Source organism: Cyrtonyx montezumae, unplaced genomic scaffold (assembly GCF_038088225.1).
Source record: "Cyrtonyx montezumae isolate F1298 unplaced genomic scaffold, pur_monq_1.0 scaffold_25, whole genome shotgun sequence".
Taxonomy (NCBI): domain Eukaryota; kingdom Metazoa; phylum Chordata; class Aves; order Galliformes; family Odontophoridae; genus Cyrtonyx; species Cyrtonyx montezumae.
Window position 1 is genome coordinate 6,539,871 of NW_027071992.1, and position 24,035 is coordinate 6,563,905.

At 39.1% G+C, this 24,035-nt stretch overlaps 1 protein-coding gene across 4 annotated transcripts; it reads left to right on the forward strand.

The window, feature by feature from the left end:
* The first annotated feature begins 5,025 nt into the window (after positions 1–5,025).
* MIER3 (MIER family member 3) lies at positions 5,026–23,461 on the forward strand. 4 transcript variants are annotated; one of them, XM_065739875.1, is made up of 13 exons: positions 5,122–5,198; positions 5,975–5,999; positions 7,675–7,820; positions 9,681–9,815; positions 11,597–11,717; positions 13,586–13,671; positions 13,880–13,952; positions 18,144–18,295; positions 18,720–18,801; positions 20,771–20,865; positions 21,977–22,104; positions 22,286–22,431; positions 22,520–23,461. In XM_065739875.1, exons 1-13 carry the CDS (start codon positions 5,190–5,192, stop codon positions 22,975–22,977), a joined length of 1,656 nt encoding a protein of 551 aa, XP_065595947.1. In that variant the 5' UTR covers positions 5,122–5,189; the 3' UTR covers positions 22,978–23,461. The 4 variants fall into 4 exon arrangements, with proteins under 4 accessions (XP_065595950.1, XP_065595947.1, XP_065595948.1 ...); XM_065739876.1 differs by having other exon boundaries at positions 20,774–20,865; XM_065739878.1 differs by lacking the exon at positions 5,975–5,999 and having other exon boundaries at positions 5,026–5,198.
* Positions 23,462–24,035: the final 574 nt, after the last annotated feature.

Genomic DNA, 24,035 nt, shown 5'->3' on the forward strand with positions numbered 1-24,035 from the left:
TCATGTAAAATGAAATAATGCAAATAAAGGGAATTCATAGTTTGGCTTATTATACAACTTTGCTGTTTTATTTTCGTGTAAAAGTATAAATCAGTATTCCAGGTCCATCATCACAGTACTGTCTTTTCTGACTGCGATACCTACATGGTTAGTTGAGATATAAAAATTGAAATTGCTCATTGTTATTTGAATTTAGTAAGATAAAACAGATAATCTGCAAAGACGTGGACACAGTGGGAGGTAAATCTGGTGCTGTCCGCACACAGTCATAATGCACCATGCTAACAAACATCTCACCTCAAGCAACAGACATTGAATATCTGGCATATTAGAAGTTAAAGCATTGAAGTGATTTAAATTTAATGAAAACAGCGTTTGAAATTAGGTAAGCTGAACAGAACACTTCTGTTGTGGAAACCATTCTTGGTGTGAGACCTAGATGTAAATGGACAGAGTGATGGGGAGACAATAAAAGAGAGTATCTCCATATGAACACTTACTTTTTGTTATTGTTGAGTAAACGGATAGAATCACAGAATAATTAAGACTGGAAAAGACCTCTAAGGTCATCAGTTTAAATTGTCAACCCATGCCTACTGATCATGTCCCTCAGTGCCCCATCTATGTGTTTCTTGAACACCTCCAGGGACAGTGATTCCACCACCTCCTTGGGCAGCCTGTGCTAGTTTTTCTGAGAAGAAATTTCTCCTAATACCTAACCTCAAACTTGTAATAGTAGGCCTAGATTTTTGACACAGATACTTACCCATGTTTATAAAACTAAACCCTGATACAAGCAAAGGGTAACTTAACTAATGTGGACTTTAGACAGTGGCTGAGTTTTAAGAACAAAGCTAAGAATTGCTGGTTTTGAATGTGTGAGGTACCTCAGGTAATATGATGAGGGAAAAAATGTGTTTAACATTTTCATTCAAAATTAATATTCTCTATACTGTATGTATTTTAAGGTTCAGACTGGCGCAGATCAAATTAAATACTCAGAGATAAGCGAAGAGATAGGAAGTGTAGGTTAACACCATGGTTAGGTATTGTCTTTATCAGTGTGTAAAAGCGTTCAGTAAACATAATGAATCAGAAATCTACTAGAAATGCTCAGAAATGAAAACAGAAAGTTTTGAATTCCTACCAAGTAACAGCCATTCATACTTAAATAAAGCTGTAGAGGTCTTAGAGATCATTTTAATATGAAAAACAAATGTCATAAATTTAAAACTAACTCATTTGCTCATTATTTTTATTGCTGGCATGAAGTATGAGACAAAAAGTTTCAAGTGTATGTTGGCAGGCACTTGAAATGTCTTTGACGTTAGTTTGTTCTGAGAGTAGAATACAAGATACATACCCAACTGTATTCAAAAACTTCATATGACAAATACTAAAATCAAAACATGAAAATATATTTTGTTATTTACTATTACACATTTTATGGTTACTCCAAGTTGTACAAAATGATTAACTTGGTCCTAAAAACCCAGTGTGCCAAGTTCACAGTCTCAACCAAATAATTAGGCAGAAGGATAAAATAAAACGTGCATGTAACTGGTTTAAAATTTTACTAATACAGATTTTATCCAGAAAGTCTCAGATGCAGTGAGCCCAAGATTTAAAAACTTGACAGAAAATGTCTTCTTAATATCAATAGCAAAACCCAGTGAATATTTTTCTCAGCAGGGGAGTACAGTCAGATTCAAAGCTCAGCAAGAATTTGTCGATAAACACAGTTCAGTCAACAGTCTCCGTTTCCAAGATCACAATGTCTTCTAGGTGCATGTTCACAATGTTAAACATTTCAAGGAACAAAATCAAAGAACATAAGTGTTATACAAAATTACACAGTAACATTCAATGCAGTCATTATTGTTTGCAGCAACAGGATGAACTTCTGTTATAAAGAATTTGCGCTTATCTATTTATATCTCTCATTCCTTCAAGGAAAGGAAGGTAAGAGAGCTTTTCTGATTGTTTCAGGATTTCAGTGAGTCCGCTTAGACACAGAAGATATTGGGATTTAAATATATTAAATAAACATTATTATTTGCATCACAGCATAGGCTGCAATTGTTCGATTTTTCAAGTGTTCTAAGCGTCTCAGTGTCTGGTGTACTTTGGTACAGCCAGCAAGTGCTAGAAGTGTCCAAAAATCTGCTGACTCGTTCTTTTCTCAAGAAAAAGCTTTAATATAAAAGCTACCACTGACTTCAGTGGGAACAGCATTCAGTCAGTGCAAAGACTTCAACAAGCTGTAGATAACTGAATTTATATTTTGAAGCAATAGTGAGGTACTTATTTTGAATGATACATAAGTAAAAAATCTGTACTATAATAATTAATTTATAATTTTATCTTCATAAAGATAATGACTGATTCCACTTGGAAGAATCAAAATGTTTAAAAAGTCAGTATAAGAACCCAGAGGACATCTTTTGTTATACTAATTGCAAGGTAAAAATGCTAGTAAGCATCGAGATTTTAAATGTCTTCATTCAATTTTTTTTCACTCATTTTGCAATCAAAAATAGCCTCACCAGTGACTTTTTCTTTTTGTTCAGTGAAAACATCCATCTCTTTTACTGTTTCAAAAGCACTGGGTAATATTAAACCAAGCTCTTTATAAAATTATGTTTAATACTGTCAATGGTTTACGGGCAGGTTCAGCCCAGTTCTGCGACAATTGATGCGGGGGACACATGGACCCACGCCCTGGGAAAGGGAAAGGGGGAGAGGGAGAGGGAAAAGGGAAATGGGCCTAAAAACAAAACAGCGGCAATGATCTGAGGAGGAAAGCTAATTTACTAAATAAGATATTGGAAAGCAAAATGACAAAATATAATACAATATAATTGGAATTGAAGCTAATAAATCAAATAAAATGAGCAAGAGAGAGTGTCCGATAAACCGAAGGCCTTACGCTAACGCTGAAGGCGGACGGCAGTGAGCACCCACTGCTGAGTCCATCCCAAAGGAAAGAGAGTGTCCTGTGACCACAGACAGTTTTTATCTTTCCCTCTGAGCGTGAAGATGTAAAAATGCAAAGCATCGCAAAGTCCTCTGGGGAATGTAGTCCTTCTCTTCTGAGACAGGTATACCCAGAACTATCAATGATCCGTGGAGCTGGAGCATTAACTCTTTAACACTTAATGCACTTAAGAGCATTAACTCTTTAATTCTTAGTGCGCATTAACTCTTAATGATGTTATGATGTGGAATACCAATATAAAAAATCATAAAACCATGACAAATAGTTTTCTACATTAAGCAGCAGTGTCTTCTTAGCAAATTAGTTAGGCAACAATCTGAGGAGGAAAGCTAATTTACTAAATAAGATATTGGAATGCAAAATAACACAAGTCTAATACAATATAATTGAAACAGATGCTAATAAATCAAATAAAATGAGTAAGTGTCTGAAAACCAAAGGTCTTATTCTAATGCTGAAGGCAAGACGGCTAGGGAGCACGCACTGCTGGGATGATCAGAAAGGGAAAGAGAAGGAGATTGTGACTTGCCAACAGTTTTATCTTTCCCTCTGAACGGAAAACAGAAAAACGTGAAGTAACATAAAGTCCTCTGGGCTATGTAGTTCTTCTCTTCTGAGACAAGTATACCGAGAACTATTGATGATCCACAGAACTGCAGCATTAACTCTTTAACTCTCACTGCACCATATGATGTCATGATGTGGAATACTGATAACAAAAAATCACTAAACCATGACAATTTCCTAAGAGAATGTCTTTCTGTTGCAGTTTTTATGTGGCAAACATCATACCCACTGGTACATCAAGAGCAGATGTGCTTACACCTTGGGCTGTTTTGTACTTTGGAGGTAACTGAATTGTTATACAATGGAATTGGAGCAGACTTGGCAGTGTAGCGTGTGACCCAAGTTAACTTACACATTTCTAGGAGCAACAGATGCCAACAGAATAAATAAAAGCACACAGAATTCCACTGCTTATGTACCTAAGTTTGGGATCTCTGCACTGTCTGGAAACCCAGCTCTCATTGCTCTATTCTGTCAGTAATAAGCAATAGAGCATATTCCTCTCCCTGTGCTAAGTATGTTCTGCCTGTAATGGCAATTGGTGAGTGATCCCTGTGTCCTTATCTCAACTACTGAGCCGTTTTTTCATCTTCTTTCTCCTGTTCCTTTGAGGAGAGGCACTAAGAGATCTGTGCGGTAGAGCTCAGCAGCTCATCAGTGTGAAACTATACAGTCCTCTTCAGCTCCCAATATGGGACTCAGTTTGAGATGAAGATGATAATTGGGAAACTGGCAAAACATGATCTGGGCACTGAGAATTAAACAGCTCTAAAGCACTTATTATCTAAGAGTTGAATATATGTTGTTTTTTTACAGGATCAAGACCTGCAGCTCTCCTGCAGCCGGGGACTGCTGCTGGATGCTACCCCTACGGTGGGATCGCTGTTCAGCATCAGTGTGGCAGGCCGATAGCAGAGACGTGTAATTCGTCTTTGCAGCTGGGGATCAACAATAAAGCTGAGGATGGTCAGACTCCCACTTCTTGTGTACCAAGACAAAATATACCACTGAGAATGGAGTAGGTATTTGTTTGTGTACATATAATGCATCCGCTTTTAAATAGGGAAAACGCGCTGCATGGTAAATCTCACTTTTTAAGCCAAGCTACGCAATCAACGAGAGCACGGCATAAAGGCTTCCAAACCCTGCTTCCTAATTCCAGACCGTTTGAACAGGAGATGCAAGTATTGTCCGCCGTTGGGCCGTAGTCGGACACAGCTGCAGGTAACACAGGCGTGTACCGAACGGGAAAAGAAGCCGGGCCGGCACCGAGGTCCCCCCAGCCCCGCGGCCGCCTGCAGACTGGCGGCAGCAGCCCCGCGCAGCCGTGCCTCTCCCGGCCCGGGCTGCGACGGGCGCCCAGCGCCCCCTTCCGGCGGGGCAGGGCCGGGGCGCGGCGGGCGGAGCGCTCTCGGCGGTCGGGGCGGGAGTGCCGCTGCACCGCCGGGAGGTGGGGTCCCGGGGCTGCTGCGGCCTCGGCACCGCCTCCTCCGCCCCATCCCGGTCCCGCCGGACTCTCCGCTCCCTCCGGCCGGCTCCGGCTGGGGCTCGGCAGCCGCCATTGGCTTAGCGGCCCCATCCGGGCACTCGGCGCAGCGCCGTTGCTCAGCCCGATCGTCCCAATATGGCGGAGGTGAGCGGGGAAAGCGGGGCCGGGGCGGCGGGGTTCGACCGGCTCCCCGCGGAGCCCCACGCCTGTCTGGCCCCCCACGCCCGCTCGGCCGTCCCTGTGAGGAGGCTCCGGGCCGGCCCGGCGGCGGGGTGGGGACCCAGCGGGGCTGGGGGCGGCCTTCGGGGCTGCTGGCGCCGGAGCATCGGGAGACTGCGCGAGTAGGCCGCGCGGCGGGCGGTGCTGCGCCGTGCCGTGCCGTGCCGGGTTCGCAGCCCGCGGGAGGGCTGACGGGGCCCGGCGCCGAGAGATGCGCGGCCGCCGCGGTGCGGCCCCGGGGAGAGGGGGGGGCGTGGGACGGGTCATCGCCGCCGCCGCCGCAGCGCGGGTGGTGTAGAAATGCCCTGCGGGAGGGAGGAGGAGGAGCGAGCCCCGGGCTGCGAGCGGGGGTGAGGCGGCGGCCGGTCCCGCTGCCGGCCGCTGTCATGTCCCGTCCGGGCTGGGGACGCGGGCAGCGGGAGCGCCGAGCCGGGCGCGGTGCTGTGGGGCTCTCTTCGGGGGCGAAGGGACGACGAGCGGCAGATTGGGCGCGGGCGAGCGATGGAGGGAGGGCAGCGGGTGGTGGGATGCGGGGGCCGGCGGGTGGGAGGCAGAGGCCGGCGGCCTGCGCGGGGAGACCGGCAGGAGGAGGGGAGCTCGGGGCGGAGAGGAGCGGTGGTGGGGCGTGGAATGGAGAACTCGAGCTGCTGTATGGGATGCGGCTCCACTCGCACCCGCTCACCCCTCTGCTCTCCTCGCAGGCTTCCTTTGGGAGTTCGAGTCCAGGTTCGTCCTTGCCAGCCCCGGCCCGGCACCCCGCCCGCCGCCGCACGCCGCGCTGCCCTCCTGCTCCTTCCCGCAACCATCCCCTCTTGCCTCGTAGCCTTTCTAGCGCTTCACGTTCACGTAACTAATCGCCTGCCTGGTTTTAAGGAGTGGGATGCGCGCTGTGGAGTTCTTCCCTTAACTCCAGTCGCAGTTAGTAATTGGCTGCTTGGGGCCCAAAATGAAAACAAAGTTTTATGTACTTTTCAGTCAGCATTGGAAAGCTACACAGTTAGGAGAGTCTGAGAGAGAACGAGTGCGTCTCGATGATAACTGCGAGTTTATGTGAATTTTTGTCTTCATAATATCAAAAAATGTTTAAAAGTATAATTACACACAATTATTGAAGCTGGAACCACCATTTAGGTTCTTTGGGACACTTTACGCAAATGAACATATGCTTCCATCTATCGGCTTTCCACATTAGTTCTTTTTTCTTCTGTTTAACTACTCTAGCTTAATTTAATGACTTCATGTTACTTGAGTATGTTTTTAAATTGGCTATTGAGTGTTAGAGCTGCTGAGTGGAAGTTTTTTTTATCTGAAGTCTGAGAGCTGTGTCAACCTTCCGTCTCAGTTATTCAAACTTAAAATGAGTTAGAACAGCAATTAGAAACAACAATCATGAGTATGTGTGCAAGGGTAAATATATTTATATACTAGGTAAAGATAGCTGTCAGTTCTTGAAAAGCTGCAAGTTTAGGATGTAAGAGCCAACAGGAGAAATATCCAACATGTAATGTGTTTATTGTGATTTTATTAGTCTTATCAGCTATGCTGAGTGATCCACAAGGCCATAATGCGAATTGCATGTGAATGAAAAGCATCTGGGGCCTGAATGTTTCCTTATGGCATGGTATTATGAACTTGCACAGTATTGTCTTGAGCAGGCTAAATGGACAGGGTTTATATTAATTAACTGCATGTAAAGAATATGCTTAGCATAATTACTAAAAAATTAATTAGATGCTTTAAGACTCAGAAGTGATAGTGTATTCAAGTGTCTCTTTGAAGGCTAGAAGTGATGCACTGAAAAATACTGCTTCAGGTTTTTGAATGAGAAGACTGAAGATGCATAGATATTTTCTTGATACACTGAAAAAGTTTTACTGTGGGAATAATTCTTAATATTTTTTTTCCAATGCTCATAAGCTAAAGATTGCAGCAGATCACTACTATATGAGAAATAGAGGAGGAAACTAGAAGTGAAAGAGCAATATTCTAACAATTTTATTTTCCCTGTGAAAAACTAGGCTAGTTACCATACAAATCATGATAAACAGAACGAGGGATTACGTATCAGTCTCTCTAATTTGTAATGTATGACTGACATGCTTGCAGAGGCTGAAATCTTTAAAGGATATCTTCAAGGATGCTTTATACAGTCTTGTATATTTTCTGAAACTTTGTTGCAGTATTTGGATATTGATGGGGGGAAAATGGTACCGGTTCATTGTAAATAGGAGGGAATGCCAGCTAAAACAGCTGACTTTGTAAGGCAGGTGGGAGTTTGCTCTAGTTACTCTACTCAGAATTCTGACCTTACATGTAAAAGAATTCATGCAACCTTAGCATTTTCTGTGATATAACTTTGTATGTTGAAGATGACGTGTCTCATATTAAACTTCTTTGATAGTTGGCTCTTTATCATCTGAAGATCATGACTTTGACCCTTCTGCTGAAATGCTGGTACATGATTATGATGATGAGCGAACTCTTGAAGAGGAGGAAATGATGGAAGAAAGTAAAAATTTTCGTTCAGAAATAGAAGATTTAGAAAAGGTAAGAGTAACTTTTTCAAATGTCTGTGTGTGTTGTGCCTTTTTTTTCCTCTGAAAAGAACAATCAGTCTGTTCTTCAGTTCGTATTGTGTAATGTATTTGCAGCTTGTTTAAAGAAAAAAAGAAAATCATAGGATATAGCAGCATATCCTCATAAAAAGGCTGAACGAGCTTTTCAAAGGTTTTATGCTAAGTTCAAGTTCTTCTTTTTCATTTAAGATTGCTTAAACTGTTGAGGGAAATTAATGAAACTGGTGAGTCATATTATTTAATACCACTTTGTATTACTTGTATTTTAGAAGTTGGATGCATTTTGAGAAGTAATAAATGACAGCTAGCTTTATTTCATTCTGTTGGTTAGGTGCTGTGGGTTTTTTTTTAATCTGGAAAACATTCATCTTTCAGGCACGGTTGATTGCGTTCACTTGCTATGTATATTTCTATCTGAGGTTCATCAGTTTGGGATTTAGGGGTCGTACAGAATGACCAACATGTACGTTTGCTTTTCTTGTTGTATTTTCTGCTGTTTAATTATGTATTTTTCCTCTTTACACCTCTTGTTCATCTACATCAGTGGATCACCCATTTAAAATGTCTCCTGAATGCTGAACACCCACAAACTGATGCTACTTGCATTACTGTTCAGTGACCCACTTAAATCATTCAACTGTAGATTTTGATAAAGAGTTCTGAAATAGCGTATTTTCTAGATTCAAATACAAAGCTATATTTCTGTAGCCCACATTTTTTTTTCTAAATATGGACAGTCTTTATATTCCTCAGTTTTTGTTGTGCTACCTTTGCAATTATATTCTTACTGATTATTAACTTGCAATTAAGATAACTAAGCAGCTTGCCAAGTCTAATGGTTAAACTGGAGTTGTTACTCCACAAAATGATCTTATTGCTTCTATGATAGAAGGAAAAGGAATCAAGAACCACTCATCTTAAACACTTTATTACTTTAGGTCCGGATCCTGAAAGACTTGGACATGTGTTTACGTGTATCCATTGTGAAAAGTCTTTGCAGGACTAAAACCTTAACTGACTAAAGAAAACAAGTAATTTAATCAGTATATGAGTTCAACAAGAATTTTTTTAAGGTAATAAAACTTTTAAAGGTATATGAATATCAGAATATCTAATTCTTTGGTGGCTTGAATATGGCAGCTCTCTACAGTTCATTATTCTATAAACTGTTTTAGGATGCACACTTGATATGTAGTAAAATCACTTGATTAAAAAAGGTTGGGAAAAAAATATATAAATCCAGTCTTTCTCTTGACTTTTATTTTTACCTTCTGAATTGTTATCTGCACTACTCCAATTACCTTCTCAGCAACGGTCACTATAAAATATGTTATATGGGGAATGGAAATGGAGAATAAGAAGTTATTTTGGTTTAGTTTTGTGGGTTTTTGAGTGCATGTGTGCAGCTGTAAATAGTTTGTAGTACTGAAGTGTTCGAGTTTTACAGCAATTGTCTCTTGTACAGGAGTTATGTTTCTAGCATATCTTCTTGAAGAAACATGGGTAAATCTTGCTGTGCAGTATGAATCAGGTCAGGAGTGTTTAGTAATCAGATACTATTTACTTTCATCTAGTAAACAATTTTCTGGATTGGCTTGATGGCAAATAGTGAAGTCCCAAGAGAGAGGCAGTGATGAATTATTTCAGTACTGTGCATGAAATTATTTTGAATCTTGAGTCAAGTTTCCTGCTTTCAGGAAAACTTTTATTTGCCTATTTGTTTGGTTTGTTTAAAATATTTTCTATCAAAATACATCTTTTCCTTTCAGGTCTGAACTGTTCAGAAGTATTTGGTAACGTGTTGAAATGTTTGTAAATCCTCTTGTATTAGGAAGGAAACATGCCGTTGGAAGATTTGCTGGCATTCTATGGCTATGAACCTACAATTCCAGTTATGGCAGGTTCCAGTGTGGATAGCTCTCCGAGTGAACTTGCGGATGAACTTCCGGATATGACTCTAGATAAAGTAAGTCAGAACCACCTTTCCCAGTGTTACAGTATAGGTCCTGGTGGCCTCCAATTACATTTCATTCTTTCTTGATGTTATGAAATAAGTATCTTTGTCAATTTCAATATACAGTTAATAATTACTATATTATTCTCAATTCGCTAATTTTTGAAGACACTGAAAATCTGATTCTTTGTACTTACTGCACTTAGAAATGCATAGGAACCTCAGAGGCAGTGTATTCGAATTAAAAATAAGTTAACTATTATTTTAAAACACATCTAAAGGTTGTGTGTGGATTTTTTTGTGGGGAAGAGAAGGGGTTGTTTTGTAGGGAAATACAGAAGTGGGATTTTTTATGCAAAGAGGTGTAAGTTGCTCTGAAAGTAATGCCTCCTGTTTATTTCCATAGAAATGAGAACAGATACAAAGAGCATGATAACACTATGTGATAGAGCAAATTCTCAGCTACAAAGCATTCTTTTTCAACACAGTCACAACCTTTAGCTGTGCGTTTTCTCCAGCGATAAACAAGCTCCTGCATGCCACACATAAAAATCTGCACAGCCATCTGGAACACAGCTTATTTTTCACACTGCTGCCACCACGGCTGAAACACACCACCCACCGCAGTGCTCACATCCACTCTGCGGTCATCATAAATGTTGGGCAAGTCTTGATGAATGTCAGTGGGTGCCATTTTTTCTGCATGGAGGAATTCAGTGACACACCTTTGCTTCAGATGCACTTCCATGTCAGATACCGCTCTGGCAGGCTGCCCCCCTCTGCTGCTGTCTTTTGTATGGCAACAAAATGTAAGCGGTAAGGTTTGACCTCTGCTGCCATATTGCTGCTAATCCACCTCTGACATCATGAGCCGGCATAATGAAATAGGAGGCATTAGTTTTGGAGCAGACCTCATACATTTTATTTTAACGTTTGCCACATGCAGAAATAGTAATTCTGGATTCCAGCGTATGTATCATGTATCAGAATTTATGTGGTTAACTCGATAATATGCTTCTGGATGCTTTGGAATATCTCTTTCAGATGCGTATCGTTTGGACAGACTTTTTGATGGGGAGGAGAGAAAGATTGTATTTATCTGCAATGACTGTGTTTTCCATTGCTGATGTAAAAACTTGAAAATTCTCTTTATAACTAACGCTGATTTCTGAGATGTTAATCTTACGTTTTGTAATAATTTGCAATTAGTTTGGATTATAAAATCTGTAGGTAGAATGTGTGTGTGTGTGTGTATACTCACTTCTTCTAAGTAGCATGTAGTGGTAATCTCCACAGAAAGTAGGGGACAATGATGTCTCTGCACGTTTGGTTCTCTCAGGATTTGCAGTTGTGTTGATGCTACAGAAATGCAATCGACTTGTTGTCAGATGCAGTTGTTTCTCTTCCTAACTTCTATTCAGAGGAGTTCAGACATCTCTGCTAGTGGAGAAAGTGAGCTTTTCCTTTCTGTTCTTCTTTTTCTCTTTTTCTACCAATGGATGCTTCAATTTTTTGTTGTCTTTTGGGAAGATAACAGATTGTCTATTTTCTGTAAAGCATGCAGAAGCACCTGTCAGCTCTATTTTAATTTTTCAGAGTTCAGGAGGTAACAGCCTCTGTAAGTTTAATTGTGATGTAAGAAGTGTCAAAATTCTTAAGTTCTGAGAGAGTTTTGGTGTTTTCCATTGGTAGTACTTGGAGGAACATCTAGATACTCATCAGACAATACATACTTACTATACACATTTTGAGGGTTTTTTAAGATTGTTTTTATTTTTATTTTAATGATACAGGAAGAAATAGCTAAAGACCTCTTGTCTGGTGATGACGAAGAAACGCAGTCCTCTGCTGATGACTTGACACCATCAGTTACTTCACATGAGACTACAGACTTCTTTCCTCGGCCGTTGCGATGTAGGAAAACTAATTTTATGATAATACTCAAAAAAGTCCAGGCATTGCGTGCAGCTTCCAAAGTATAAAAATTGCAGAGTATCATTGACCTCACTGGGTGTTGAAAAACAGTGATTTGTAGGATGTTGAACATCAATACTATCTCTGATTGTTATTACTGATTACCTGAAAGATCTGTACTTGATACTGTACTTGATGCTCTTTTTTTGCTCAGAGCAAAAAAGACTAACTAATATCTAAAAATACCATCACTTTTTTGTGATTACTTGCTAACGTGATGTTGAAGACCACTGTGATTTTTCACTATTTTAATGAATAACTTCAATGTATTACCAGTTCTTTTAAGTCAGCCTTTATCTACTAAAATTTAGCTGCTGATTTTAAACTGAGTCTTCCATTCAGCCTGAGGATATGAGTAAGGCTGTGATTTCTTTGTTATTATTTCCTTTCACTCATAACAGCACATTTCTGTAGGACTTTGTAGAGTGAGTGAAAGTGGTTTTATATGGGATGGGGGCTTTGAACCATTGACCACCAAAATTGCATAACGCAGTGGTGGAAAAAAATTGAGAACCAGTGATTGAGTTATCCAGCGTGGCTGAAGTATTCCTCACTGCTTACTGCATTTTGTTTGATGGTGTACTAGAGATAGAGTAATGTGAAGAACTTTATTATGATTTTAATTTAGCTGTCTTAAGCTATTTTTGGGGGAATTCATCTTTCTAGAGAAGGATGATAAAGATGATATGCTCACTCAGTCACTTAACAGTTGTGGTTCTTAACGAGTTGCTGATGCTGTAGTTTAAGGTACTCATGTTGAAAGAGACATACTAAAACCTTGAAAATTGTAATACTCCTTTAAAATTAAACAAAAGCCAAATTTGCTGGCACTTGAATGTAGGCAGTAAAATTACTTGTGAACTGTTAATGGATACGACACTGGACGTGTGGCAGCTTTGTGGAGAATAATGATTAGCCCCTCATCTTGCTCAGGTTTAAGAAACAAATCTTTGTTTTCACCAACCAATAAGAGGATGTTACTCTTTCTCTATATCATTTTTTTACTGGACATTTTAAAGTCAAATGCCCACTAATTCAGGATGGGAAATACTAGTATTCTGTACAACAGAAAGTTTCATCTTTTCTTCTGTTCTCTGTCCATTTCTCTGATAGTAAGATAAAATTAATTAAGCATTTCTAACACTTAATATGGGTTATTTTATTACATTTTGATCAGATGAAAGAAGATAATTGCTTGTGATTATAGAGGCATATTGTTATTTTATAAATCCATGCAGCTTCTTGTCCACTATTTCTAACAGCAAAAGGAGGTAGACTGGTGATTGTAATAATGACCACAGAAGAGCCTAAGTATGTACATTGTTAGATATAGTCTCTGATATCGATGATTCTAGTTATGTATGAGGAAGTTAGAATTACAGCCCTGCTTTACAGAATGTTGCACTTTGAGAAGACAAAAGTAGCTTTTGTCTTACAACAGTTTCTACCAGGGAATACATATCTATAAACATAGAATTACTTCAGAACCCAGTACCAGGCTCTTTTCCAGATTCTAAAATATGATTTGTTCATCCAAGTACTGTATTTAAGTTGCATAGAATGCTCTGTTGCTGTTCTTCCCAAGGGAAAAAAAAAGTAGAAAACAGTAATCAAAGAGACAGGGTTTTTGTGCTTATTCTGTTTTGTGTATTGCTGCTCCGTCTTCACTATGTGTTGTGACTGTTTTGTTTAAAAGAACATTTTGAATTTGCAGTTCAATTAAAACTTCTGATTATAGGCTTTGGTAGGTAATGAAGACTTGCCTAGCTAAAAGAGAACTTTTTTTTTTTTTTTTTTTCTGTATGAAGCAAATACCACTTGTGATGGAGATAAAGAATCAGATGGTGAAGATGTAGAAGCAGACAATGGTAACTCATCTGAAGATTTGAGAAAGGTAATAACTATTTCTTCAAGCAAACAAGAAGTTATAATAAAAACTTACTTGTTAAGAAAAATACATGAAGATTTTCAGTACGTGTCTAAAGGAATACCTTAACTCTGGAATTGTCTGCTGAATACCAAGTTAACAGCACTTTTTTTATGCTTCCATATGGAAAGTGTTAAGCTAATGTTTTTCTCCTTTTCTTTTGTTACATCTTCAGGAAATAATGGTTGGTTCACAGTATCAGGCTGAAATTCCACCATACCTTGGCAGACACAGTGATAATGAAAAAGGTATGTTTTTCTGACTATGTTACGTTTTTATCATATGCTTATGTACAGCAGTTGGTCAAGAAATTGAATTCACATTTAGAGTGTAGTTAATGTCTTAGTTAAAATCAGACTTCAAGAATACTGGAAAACTGAAGTCGTGCAACCACATAATGATTTCGCAGATGTGTGATTTTACAGCTCCAGGAGGAAACTTCTCAGGAGTATGTAGGAAGGTGTATTACGGTGTTTGTTTTGAAGTATCTAGTAATCAGAGGAGGAAACAAACACTAGGTCAGGAATGAAATACTTTTCTCAGATTGTTCTAATTGAATCGTGAGTGTGCAACTTAACATTTATGATCTTTTGAATGTTGTTTTTCTTGTGTTGTTTTTTTTTGGCAAGCAAAATGATGTGGGCTATAGAATGAGGACACGACATAGGTTGCGATGCATTTCATCATCTGTGAGATGTGATGTTTTAAACAAGTATGATGTTATTCTTCTGTAAGTTTAGGTTAAAAACTGCAGTTGTGCTAGAATAGGAAAAAAATAACTAAGAGTTTTATTTGGTATGTTTAAAAGTCTTCCCTGTTAGAAAAATAAAGCATATACAACTGTGAAATTAAAAAACAAACAAACAAACAAAGAAGGTATTGAAAGGAATTCACTTGTGTATGGAACAGTTTTGAAATTAACTGTTTAGGAGATATGTGGATAAATGAAAGGGTTATTTTTTTTTTCTGTAAGTTTTCGGTATTCTGTCAGTTAGTTGTTTTGAAGCTCCCAAGATTTCATGGAATTGTTATTCTAATGAAGCATGTAAAGTTTTATACCATAGTGAACTGTTTCTGTGCTTGTGAAAGAATGATCCTTTGTGACAGAGGAGGAGAATATTTACTATAGAGCTGGAAGCAGTAGCAAGTGAACATCTCTTGTGTTGCCTTAGGTATGTAGGACAATTTCCTGCATTTTAGGACTCAGTCCTGATGCTTAGCGCTTGTATGAAACAGAGGAATGAAGGCAAGACATATATATGTAGTCCCTTTGCTATTTGTACATCTCATTTTTTTATTGTCCAAGAAGCAGAGAATAACCAGAGGAAGACAGAAAGGGGCTTAATTTCACATCTTTCCCTGGAATGAGCTGGTGCTAGGGAGAACTGGTACAAATCTTGTGTACATGGTCATCAATGAAGTACCTCTCAGATTAGAGAGCCCAAGGGATATCTGTTGAGAATATTAGACATGGAACCGCTGGATTATCCTTGGCTAATTAAAAAAAAAAAGTGGTTGAATCTGAGCATCAGCAACATTCTGAGGAGTTGAACCTGTCTGTATAGGCTGGAAGTGCTCTGGAACATTGCATGTACTGTGATAAATAGGCTTTAGAGTGTTGGAATTATATGGCAGTTATTGCAAACTCATCCTCCTCTATGTAAAATTCACTCTGTGAAAGCCTCATTTGTACTCCATGAAGAAGTGGTAATATTACGATAAGTGGGATTATATCTTTGCATTGTAGTCCCAGCTGGCAGAGTTGATAAATAGCAGTTTGGTTCTTCTGTGAATGTTACACTTCTAACATGCCTCTTTGAAAGGCTTTTGTATGCTTATGCCATAACAGCAGTTTCTGAGCAGGGGTAATTTTATTTCTCACCTTTGCATTATATTGTTTCCTGCAGCTTTATGAGAGGTTTGAAAATCCTCTTCGCATATTCTGTAGTAAGAGCCACTGTGCTTTTGTGTGAATAACTCTGATTTTGCATTGCTAAGAGAATGCTTGAAGAGTTAAGTGCAGTGTTAATCACATCAGTTGATTGGAGTAGAAGATTTATAGTTTAATCAAGAATTTAAATGTGTGCACAGATTGGCAAAGTTTCAGGCCAACTCTTTTATATGGCCATTAAACTACTATCTGTCAAGTACACTACTTAAGAAGTGCATATCTGATTCAAATGTACTATGAAGGAGAACTCTGTATCTTGTTTTCTTGTAAAATATGCAATGTACAAGTTGTTTATAGTATTTGGTTGTAGTTATCAGAAGAAGAAATTGCAGTCTTCAGACCTAAATTCTGCTGAAAGTTTTGTCAAGTTTTAGTTGAAAATGACCAGTTTGTTACCTCCTTCTTTTCTTTTTTTCCCCTATCATACAACGTTCAAAATATTAAAGTATTATGATGCACTCCTTTACTGTTAAATACATAATTTGCAGGGGGACAGCCTGCTGTACTATGAGTCTCTCCTGGGCTGTAAAGAGCTGCTGCTCCATGTTTGGAGAACCTCCTGCACTGACCTTGAGGACAGCAGGACTGTTTCATTTCTCAGTCCTCTCTACTAGCTGCTGTTGTGCAACAGTTTTTTTCCCTTTCTTAAATCTGCTATCCCAGAGCATATTCTGTGTCACTCACGGCTCAGCTCTGTACAGCAGAGGATCCCTTCTGGCACAGCTGGAGCTTGCTCTGAACTGACATGGGGCCGCTGTAGGCCCTGCTCACAGAGGGCACCCTTCCAGCCCTCTGATTGCAAAACCTTGCCACATAGCTCCAGTACATTCCACCTCTCATCTCTATGAAAAGCATGTTTAAGAACTATGATTAAAATATATTTTAGCACGCTGATCATAATCTTCTCAGACTTGACCATCACCAGTAAAAACAATTCCCCACATAGAAAATCAACATAATATCATCTCAACACCAGCAAGGTGAGCAATATATGTACGATCACCCCTTGCCTCTTTACTGCATTACAACAGATATCTTCAGAACCTTTATGCGATAAATACTTTTCACAACCATTACATTCTCGGACAGTATCCTGACCCTGTTTTGCCCATTACCTCTCTCAGTTGTCATAGAATCATTTGGATTAGAAAACTCTGTTAAGATCATAAAATCTAACCATCAGCCTATCACTATATAGACCCACTAAACAGTGTCTGTAAGTGCCACATCCACAGATCTCCAGTGCCTCCAGGGATAGTAGCTCCACCCTTTCTTGGGCAGCCTGTTGCAATGCGTAAACAGTCTTTCTGTGAAGAAATCCTTCTGCCAATATCCAGTTTAAACCTCCACTAGTGCAACACAAGTCCATTTCTTCACATCCTATCACTTGTAACCTGAGAAGAGACCAGGACTTACCTCACTATACTGTTCTTTCAGGAAGTCGTGAAGGGAAGTGAGATCTCCCTTCAACTTTGTCGAGGTGAGACAGCCCCAGTTGTCTCAACAACTCCTTATATATCTTGCTTTCTAGTCCCTCTTTATCTCACTTTTCTAGTCCCTCTTTACCTTGCATTCCTGGAACAGCAAGAACTAAAAGCAGATGCCTTCCTGACATCCACTCTGTCCTGTCTCCTGCCTGCAGTTGGCACAAGAGATGGATAATGGGGCTGTGATTAGAATATAATACTTTGTCTCTGCCACTGCCTCCCTCTGCCCTGCATGGGGTCCCTCTTGGTCTTCCCACAGTCTGCAGCTCTTCAAGTACTGCTCCAGTACTGGCCCATACCTCCAATATGGGGTCCATCCAGCAGCTTTTTAGGATCCACCGTGGGCCTCTCCATGGGCTGCAGAGGAGCTTCTGCTCTGCACATGGAGCAACCCCTTCTCCCTCCTTTCATTGATCTTGTAGTCTGTGGGACTGTTTGTCTCATGTTTGTTCTCTTTCTCAGGTGCTGCACATTGTTTTCCCTTTCTTAAATCTGCCCCTCCCAGAGCATACCCAACATCATTCATGTCAGGACTCTGACCAGTGGTGGGTCCCCTTTGGAGCAGCTGGAGCTGGCTCTGATCTGCCATGGGGCACCTGCAGGGCTCTGCTCATAGAGGCCACCCCTGTAGCTCCTCACTTCTAAAACCTTGTCATGCGAGTCCATTACACAGCTGAATAAAACAGAGCAGGCTTGCTGATTTGTATGAAGATGATGTATATGCTTGCATAATTGGAGTTGATGATCTATCAGTCAATAAGCTAGTCCTCTGTGAACTGAAGAGGTTGATCCACTATCTGGTTTTCACAGAACCTGAATATCTTCACCATACCATTCTGTGAGTCTGTCTCTCACTGAGACGTGTGGGCAAAAAGCAATCTGCAATTTACAAGTGATGTGATATTTGATTATTTCTGTATTCACTGTCTTTGCAGAATAGGTTTTTATGTTATCATCTTTAAAATGTTGTACTTGGTGTTAATTGATTTCTATTTTGACAGCGTATGAAAATGAAGACCATTTACTTTGGAAACCTGATGTGATCTCAGAAAGTAAAGTTAAAGAATACCTTTTTGAAACCTCTTTAAGAACAGGAAATGAAAAATTAAGTGGCAGAATTCCTGAAGGACTACATACACGGGACAACGAACAAGTATGTTTAGTATTGTGTTCTTTTTGTGACACATTGCTTTGTAATTAATGCATTTTCCTTGTCTGCTTGTATTACAAAGGTAGTAATGTTCAGTTTCGTTGATGGTTTGTTTCTCTGTTTGTTTTATATTAGTTAGATTTTATCAGGATCTTATTTGTCATTTTAAAAATTTCAAAAATGCTTAATTATGCAAATTACATTGGCAGTGATGTTTCTGATTGCCATGCTTTTGACAAATTCAGATTTTCTAATAATTGCTTCTAACATTCTGTTTTGCTTCAACTCTTGGAAGGTTTCTGTTTTGGCTTTTATTTTAATGTTTTTATCATCTATAAGGACAAGTTCTCTTTTTGTGCTCACTGAAAAACTAGTTTTGTGCATCTGTATTTGAAGTTTGCAAACTTTGGCTTCTTTCATTTTGTAGGCGCTGTATGAACTTCTCAAGAGCAGCCATAATGTTAAAGAAGCAATTGAGAGATATTGTTCAAATGGAAAGGCATCTCAGGGTAAGAAATAGTTCCTGATTTTTCAGAGAAGTGTATTTGAAAAAAAGAATTTTAAAAGTGGTGTAGAAAAAGGCCGAGTAAGAAACAGATTGACCATCGTTTCTATTTCAGTGATATATTTAGCACAGGCAGGTATAATCTGACTGGTCATCTGGAAATTTCTACTAGAAAAGTTTGCAACTTTATGCAAGTCTACAAGATCAGCTTTTACTCCTTTTATTTCCTTCTTTCTTCTGCTTCTTTTGTAAGAATAGTACAGACTTAATGACAGCGTCCTGCCCATCCTTTTTTCTCCCATGAGGCTGTTCTCACTCACATCATAGTACCTTTTTGAGATCATGATCAACAGTGATCTAGTGTCATTTGTGCTAGGAGGAAAACATTCCGTTTTTCTCACTGCATCAACATTGTGCCGTGACAGCCCTGAATTGATTCCACCATATGATTTTATAGATCTTTGGTAGAATATGGAGAGCTTTGTTTGAGTTAAGTTAAAAAAACAAACTTCTGTCTTGCATGCACTTAACGTTTTTGCTCCTTTGTAAGAAAATCGGGGTGTGTTTTTTGAAAATAAAGGTCTTAAGTTTATAACATACATGTTACATAGATCAGAAATGGACTGTAAGTTGATATTCTAGTAAATATTCCTTACTCAGAACTGAATGTAGAGGGGACTTGAGTGTCTACAAGTTAGATACTGTGAAATCTTAAGTATTTAAGATGCAGCTGAATGTAACTATAAGGAATATCAGAGCAGTGCTTCAGTAAGCTCATGTACAAGATGAGAACGTGAGACTGAAAAATAGCTCTACCTCATTGTGACTCAGAACCCCTGTTCTGTAAGGACTAATGCTCACACTCATTCCTCACCCCCACCTAGATTAGTTTGGACACAGAATATCCTCATTAAAAATAGTAAAACATGATAACACTCTCAGTTGCTGTCTTTTAGAGTTACCATTATGTAGTGGTCTATGCTACTTGCTGAAGTTCACTGCTGTTGGCATAATGAGAGTTAAAATCCGCACCTCCTGAGATATTTTCTTAACTGTGAGACTTTACTTGGGGATCTTCTTTTCTCTTTGAAGCTTGAGAATTCTGTAGAAAGTAGTGCAAAATTAATGGGGTGAGAAAAAAAGAAAACAACCTCATTGTTATATGCTTACAACCTTCATCTGGGAGCAGAAAGGTGTTTGTTTCAGTGTTTTCTTCCATAAATGTTTTGAGATGTTGAGATTTTTTTTCCCTGATTGAGACTTGAAATGATGGCTGAACTGAAGATTTTTGAATTATGATTATGAAAATATCTCCTTTATTCATACTTTTATTTATTTAGATCCAAAGCCATAATCAAGATAGGAAAGTAACAATACTTGAGACAAAAGTGACATAATCAAATAGTTTCAAATACCTTGCTTAGATTGTATATTAGGAAAAGCTCTAGAGAACCATGCCATATATTAACACTTGTTAATTAACAATTGTTACTTTTGAAACTAAAATTTAGTTTTACAGTCTGCAGGTTTTTGTAACAGATTGTTGCTCTTTTTTTCCAACAATCACTGCTCTTTGTGTCCTATGCAAAAGAAGTACTTAAGAAGAATAATCTCACTGATACCTTGGTGATGTTTTTAAGTCTTGGCTTTTCTTCTTATGACAAATTTCTTAAGAAATAACAGATCAGAGTTTTTTAATGTCCTTTACCACCAAAGATGAACAATTTTAGAAATCAAACTTTTGTGAGTCTTTATAAAAAAATGTTAGATTTCAGAGAGGATATCTGTACAGTGTGTATATATATATATATATATATATATATATATATATATATATAAAAGAGTGCAGATAACTGACCTGTAGTGCTAGAGTGCATTTATGAATTTGTGCATTAGCAACACAGTTATTTTACTCTCTTATAAGGTTTTTGAGCAACAAATAGATTTTTCATGTTATTTTTGTTATTCTCTAGAAGAGATGGCAGCATGGACAGAGGAAGAATGCAGAAGTTTTGAACATGCACTTCTGATTTATGGTAAAGACTTCCATCTCATCCAAAAAAACAAGGTTAGTGTACAATTAAATGAAAGAATTGGTAGATGATATGATGCTGACCATCTGCAACAATCATGCAGGAGTGTGTAGTAAGAGCCAGAATGTTTGAACCAGCTTGACTTCTTTGTGCTAGCTTTACACCAAGTATCATTGGAGCACGTGGTCTTAGGATGAGTGCTTGAGGGAGCAGGGATCATTTAGTCTGGAGAAGTTCTGGAGAGATCTTACCACTCTCTACAGCTACTTCAAAGGGGGTTGTTATAAGGTCAGGGTCAGTCTGTTCTCCCAGACAACAAATGAGAGGAGAAGAGGAAGTAATCTGAAGTTGCACCAAGGGAGGCTTAGGTTGGATATTAGGGAAGATGTATTCACTGACAAGGTTATAAAGGATCAGAACTGACTGCCTGAGGAAGCAGTTTTCACCGTTTCTGGAGGCATTTAAAAGACATGTAGATGTGGTGCTTAGAGACATGGTTTAGTGGTAGACTTGGTAGGGCTAGGTTAACAGTTGGATTTGATGGTGTTAGAGGTCATTTCCAGCCTAAATGATTCAAGGATTCTATATAAGACTATGGGTAGAAGTAGCAGTTTCTCTGAGAATCGACTTCGCGTGGCTTTGCCTATTTTTATGAATAAGATGAACAGTTAACATAGATCAAAATGAGTTTCACGAGTCCTTAATACCTTCTCAACAAGACAACAATTTTATTTTTCTGTTTAAATATTTACTGTTGTGCATTTCTGTTGTCAAAGCCTTATCAGTTCCTGACTTCCCTAAAAGGAATTAGACCCAATGTCTTTTCTCTCCTTCACTTCTCTTACATCATTGATCTGATGAGCTTTTTCCATCTTAAGAGTCTGTCTTAGAGTTTAAAAATTGTTATATAGGTTCTAAACTGAAATGCTTCAGATTTAAATATGGTTTCAATCTATTAAAAAACCAGCACACAACAGTGTAATATGTTAGAACAGCTAAGGAGTTATTTGAAACTGCAGATCTCTTTAAGATCTCTTAATTGGTTTGTTCCAGGCGTGAAGTTAACAGTATTTGGGGATATGGGAACTAGGGAAATGGCAAAATGTCTGTACATTAATCCTGTCAGTTTTTCTTGGCTTCCTTCAGGTAAGAAGCAGAACTGTTGCCGAGTGCGTGGCTTTCTATTACATGTGGAAAAAATCAGAACGTTATGATTACTTTGCTCAGCAAACAAGATTTGGGAAGAAGAGATATAACCATCATCCAGGAGTTACGTAAGTAAAATGTTCTTGGAATACGTTAGCTGTTGCAAACCTTAAATGCAGAAATTGTTTTCCTCTCCCATCATTACAGTGTGATGCCGCAGTAGCTGCGGTAACTGAAATTAAATCCATCATCACTCCAGGCTTTTGACTTCATGTTAAATAACCCATTATGAATGTGTTATTGTTCTAGGGACTACATGGATCGTTTGGTAGATGAAGCAGAAGCCCTTGGAGGAGCAGTGCATTCCTCAGCCTTAACATCTAATAGTCGAACAGAAACCATTCCTGATCAACAGCTAAGCATTCTGAACTCCATCACTGCCAATGAGCTGACAGGTAAATCGAGGCTCCCCCAGACAATCTTCTAACTTGTAGTTTCATAAAATACTGTTTCATTTACACTGCTTTCGTATTTCTTGTCCAGCATTGACAAATAGCGTAGCGACAGTCTGCCACACTTCAGATGTGAACTGCCTGGACGATGCTTTTCCTTCTCTGGACAGCTTACCCCGAGCGCCGGTTAATCACGTGCCTGTTGGAACGGAAGAACTGCTTAACTTGCCCAGCAATGGTGAAAGTGATTGTTTTAATTTATTTGAGACTGGCTTTTATCATTCAGAGCTAAACCCAATGAACATGTGCAGCGAAGAGACAGAAAGACCTGTGAAGAGATTGAAAATGGGAATTGGTGTCCAAGAGTCTTTCATTAATGATGTCTCTGTAAATAACCTCGGTGTGGACTTTGAGAACCACACGCATCATATCACCAGTGCCAAAATGGCTGTTTCGGTGGCTGACTTCAGCAGTCTATCTTCAAATGAGACAAACGGTTTTATCAGCACCCACGCTCTTCACCAGCACACTGCTCTTCATTCAGAATGACTGTGGAAAATAACAGTGGGTGCATTATGCAGTAGTAGTAAACTTGATGGGAGCTATCAGGTTTGCTTAGTCTTTCACTGGAAGTTTGAACTTTTATGACATCAGTGATGTCTTTGTATGTATAGAACTATATCTTGATTTATCAAGAGTGATTTCTTTTTTCAGTCCATAAATGTGGAAATGTTGTTTGATGTTTGTCAGAGTTTGGGACTGAGAGAACTCTGTGGTGCAGCTTTAAGCTCTGCTTCATTTTTTTTTTTATTTTTTTATTTTTAATGCCTGTAGACAGAGGCCACCAATTGAAAACCAGCACAGAAGTTCTGAACTGATTGGAGTGGCTTTTTAGCCTAAGTTACTTTTGCTGTAACAAATACAGTGGAATAACAGTGTTTACAGGTACCTATTCTGATCCCTGTGCAATGTAGCATTTTTTTTTCTTATAAAGGCAGGGATAGGCTTCTTTAATTTAAACTGCACAAACACACAAGGAAAAAAAACCTGTTTTTTAAATGGAACCTTCTCTCGTGATTCTAAACTAGAGCACTTCAGTTTACAAAACAGCAAGTTCATCTTGGTGGAAGCTAGCACAAGGAACTTACCATGAGTATGAAGACCTACACTTGGATCCTGTTGTGAAATTACAGGCCATGGCTACCGTACACAAGTAATTATACTGCCAGAAGTGTCTGTGTACTTTCAGCTTACTGGCTTAAACAGAATGTGTTTTAGGCTGTTGTGTTCTGGTGGGTTTTGTCCACAACTTTGAAGAGTAATGTAATTATTTAACTTTCCTAAGGCAGCTGATGTTGCATAATACTACAGTCTGCACAGCTTAGGATTTACCACTGAACAGTCTATGTTTTGGAAGACAAATTATTTTGAGCACTGCAGTTCAAAGTGTTAGAGGGACTGTCTAGTTTATGTAAAAGTAGTAGAACCTTGAAGTATATATTTAAGAGCCTTTCTTTAGTGTGGATTGCATTGGATTGTTTTGGCAAGGTCATGGGCTGAAAAAAGGCACTTTTACTCTGGTCAAATAGGAAAGGATGAGGGAAAAA